At 59.9% G+C, this 3,330-nt stretch overlaps 1 protein-coding gene across 1 annotated transcript in view; it reads left to right on the top strand.

Annotated features, from left to right (window-relative positions):
* VDAG_09783 (uncharacterized protein) overlaps nt 1-3,163 on the top strand; it is a gene marked incomplete at both ends in the record, with an annotated part of 4,964 nt that extends 1,801 nt beyond the window's left edge. The window contains 3 exons of the mRNA XM_009654642.1: nt 154-845; nt 950-1,772; nt 1,829-3,163. Coding sequence (XP_009652937.1) covers nt 154-845; nt 950-1,772; nt 1,829-3,163 — 2,850 coding nt within the window. The remainder of the gene's footprint in view (nt 1-153; nt 846-949; nt 1,773-1,828) is intronic.
* Between the last annotated feature and the right edge of the window lie 167 nt (nt 3,164-3,330).

Genomic DNA, 3,330 nt, shown 5'->3' with positions numbered 1-3,330 from the left:
CCCCAAGGAAACGGCCCTTTCACGGGCACCCTCGACCCGCGCTTCAACCAAGGCAATCCACGACCGACGGGCCCCGCTGCGAACATGATGACGCACTTTTTGGCAAGCATGTCAGCGGAACAACGCCAAAAGCTGATTGGAATGCCACAACAGCAGCTGAGTGAGACTATGAACAGGTGGCAAGAGCAGCGACAAAAGCAGCAGCTACAGGCCATGGCGCAAGCTGGCAAGGCCCCTGGTCAGATGCAAAACCGGCCTGGGCAACCCGGTCAGTTCAACCAGCAGAATGGTGTCAATGGGATGGGTATGCCCAACGGCGGTGGGCAACAGACCCCGGGCGGTGGCCCAGGCAGCGCCCAGATGCTTGCTGCGCAACAAGCGATGCTCGCGCGCGTCCGTCAGAACCAGCCCATCACTCCCCAACAACAGAACGCCATGGACGGCATGGATGTACCGCCGCAGGTGCTCATGGGCTTTACTAATCAGTTCCGTCTCAACCCCGAGGTGCGCAAGTGGCGGGAGCTCAAGGCCTGGATGGCACAGAACCAAGTTCCTCAGCAGACGATGGAGCAGGTGGAGAAGTACCAGCGTCAGCAATTCGCAGGCCATATGCAGAAGCAAATGGAGCGTAGGACGCTCCAGGCGCAGCAGCAGCAGCAACATCAGCAGCAGCAGCAGCAGCAGCAGCAACAGCAGCAGCAGCAGCAACAGCAGCAACAGCAGCAACAGCAACAGCAGCTAATGCAGCAGCAACAACAGCAATTGCAACAGCAGCCGCCGATGATGCAGCAGCCTCAACTCCCCTCAGCAACAACCACCCCAGCAGCAGGGCGGCATGCCACCAGGTGCTGGCCCCAATCAGGTCATGCCGCCGAACCAGAGGCCTGGCATGCCTAATATGATGAATTTTCCTCCAAACCTGATGCATGTTACGCCTGAGCACATCAAGGAGATCCGAGACAAGCAGCCCAAGGCGGCGAAGTTGCCATTCCGAACAGATTCGGAGATTCATCATTACTCAGCGCCAGCGACAACACCAGGAGATGGTGTTGCGCCAGCAGCAACAGCAGAATGCCATGGTGGCTTCACGCTCGACCCCAGGTATGCCTGGTCCCGGACCACAGCAGCAGCCCGGCCAGGGTATGCAGGGACCAGGTGTTCCTGCAACCACAACACAGCCTCAGAATGTGCAGGCCGCGCAGGCCGCACAGCAACGGCAGCAGAATGCTGCAGCCGAGTCGAAGGCACCTGCCAGCGCTGCGGCTCGAGCCGCTAATGCTCCCAACGCAAACCGAGCTGGTCCGAACAAGGCTGCTCAACAGCCAACCCCGTCCCCTGCGGCGGCGCGAAAGAACCTCAAGCGACCCAGCCCTGACGATACGGCCGATGCGGCCCCTGCGACCGCCCAACAGCCAACTCAGGCACCCGGTCCCCAGCGCCAGCAGATGCCGGTGAAGATGCCACAGTTCACTGCAGAGCAGTTGGCCTCCATGACACCGGAGCAAAGGGCAAAGCTGGAGCAGCTCAGGAGAGCCCAGTCGCAGTCACAAGAGAACGTCTGGTTTGAGCGTCTCAAGCAGATCGGCCAGGAAGAGCAAAGAAGCGCGGCTCAAGATGTCATGGCCGACATTCCCATGTCAGCCGAGGAGAGACAGCAGACTCTGTCCAAGCTCCAGTCGACCATGGGTCATATGGGCCGGGTTGGCAAGGTTCTCGGCAAGTGGTTTGCGCACACACGAGATGAGACGAGAGCTCGCAAGTATTTCAGCATGGTGAGTGCCACGCGCCTCCTTTCTTTATGCATTGACAGATGCTAACCAATTCGAAGCGACTGCGCCTTATCAGGCAGTTTGAAGATGGCGACCAGATGCAAAGGCCAAAAGACACATTCAGCCTTCGCCAGTCCGAGCTCGACGACGTGGTGAAGCTGTTGGAGAGTATGGTCAAGGACATTAGCAACAAGCGGGCGCCCGCAGGCGCGCCGCCCCAAGGACAGACCGGCGGCAACCCGCCTGCGCCGTTGAGTGCGGCCAACTTGGAGAAGCAGACGCAAGCTCTGAACAAGATGCACAATCGATCCAACAGCAAGAGTGGCCAGGCGCCAGCCGCACCTACAACGAGCCAGCCGCCGTTCCAGCTTGGTGCCCAATCGCCACATGGACAGCCAGCCTACGTGGGCAAGCCCACGGTCAACCGAGACAACCTGCAGCTGCCTCCTCGGAAGAAGACAAAGACGGGGACCGAGCATCCGACGCCTCCCAACCCATCACAGGCCACGCCGTCCCCGCAAATCAGCAAGACGTCGTCCCCAGAGGTCAAGCGGCAACCTGAGGTTAAAGCACCGCCTCCTGCGCCCCCCAAGCCGGCCTTCCTGTGCAGCGAGCCCGACTGTGAAATGGCCAGCACTGGCTTCCCTTCGGAACAGGCTCGACAGGCGCACATTCAGGAGGAGCACGTCAAGCCGCTCGAGGACCCCATCAAGTTCATGCAAGAGAACCTTGCTGATTACCTTGGCCTCGACTCGAACGGGCGGATCGTCGCTGACGCGCAGGCGGCGGGCGCAGTTCCGATCAAGCAGGGACTGACGCCAGTCAGTACGGCGGCGACGCCCATGTCTCGTGACGTCTCGATGCAGCGGACGGCCAGCAAGGTTGGCGGCAAACTGGCCGTCAAGGGAGCCAATGCGAAGGCCGGGGCCGACAAGGCGGGCGAAGCTGTGGCATCTGGCGCCGTGCCCCAGGCGACGATGGACCCCTGGGCCAACACGGTGGACCCGTCGACGCTGTTCCAGAAGTTTGGTACCTTTGATTTCGGCATGAACGGGGCCATGACCAACATGAGTGTCTACCGGGCGCTGACACCAAACGACACGCCCGAGTCGAGCAAGGACAGCGGGCTGTCGGAGCCCAACAGCGAAATATCGGAAAATGCCGGCCTCGACATTGACATAAACTGGCAGAGCATGGACGCGGAGCTGCTTATGGATATCGACAAGATTAACATGGACGGGCTTGAAACGCTGCAAGACGGCGGGATGCAGTTCGACGCAAGCATGTTTGGCGAGTCCATCTCGATTGAGCAGTACCCGGACTGGGATGATGTGCACGTGGACTTTGACAAGCCGGTGCAGCTTGACGCTAGTCTGTACGGGATGGATGTGTAGGGCTATGGAACGTATGTCGTCGGGCATGACGTGTCTGGCCCTGGGGTTCAGTTCTTTTGCTCTCTCTCTCTCCGGGCTTGTGGTTCAAAGGATGGGTGCATCAGGGCATCGGGGCATGTGTTTGATTATGTTTTCTTTTTCGCTCGCGGTTTTGATATACCCCCCCC

The sequence above is a fragment of the Verticillium dahliae genome, genomic scaffold, assembly GCF_000150675.1.
Source record: "Verticillium dahliae VdLs.17 supercont1.27 genomic scaffold, whole genome shotgun sequence".
Taxonomy (NCBI): domain Eukaryota; kingdom Fungi; phylum Ascomycota; class Sordariomycetes; order Glomerellales; family Plectosphaerellaceae; genus Verticillium; species Verticillium dahliae.
This window is presented reverse-complemented; position numbering and strand designations above follow the sequence as displayed.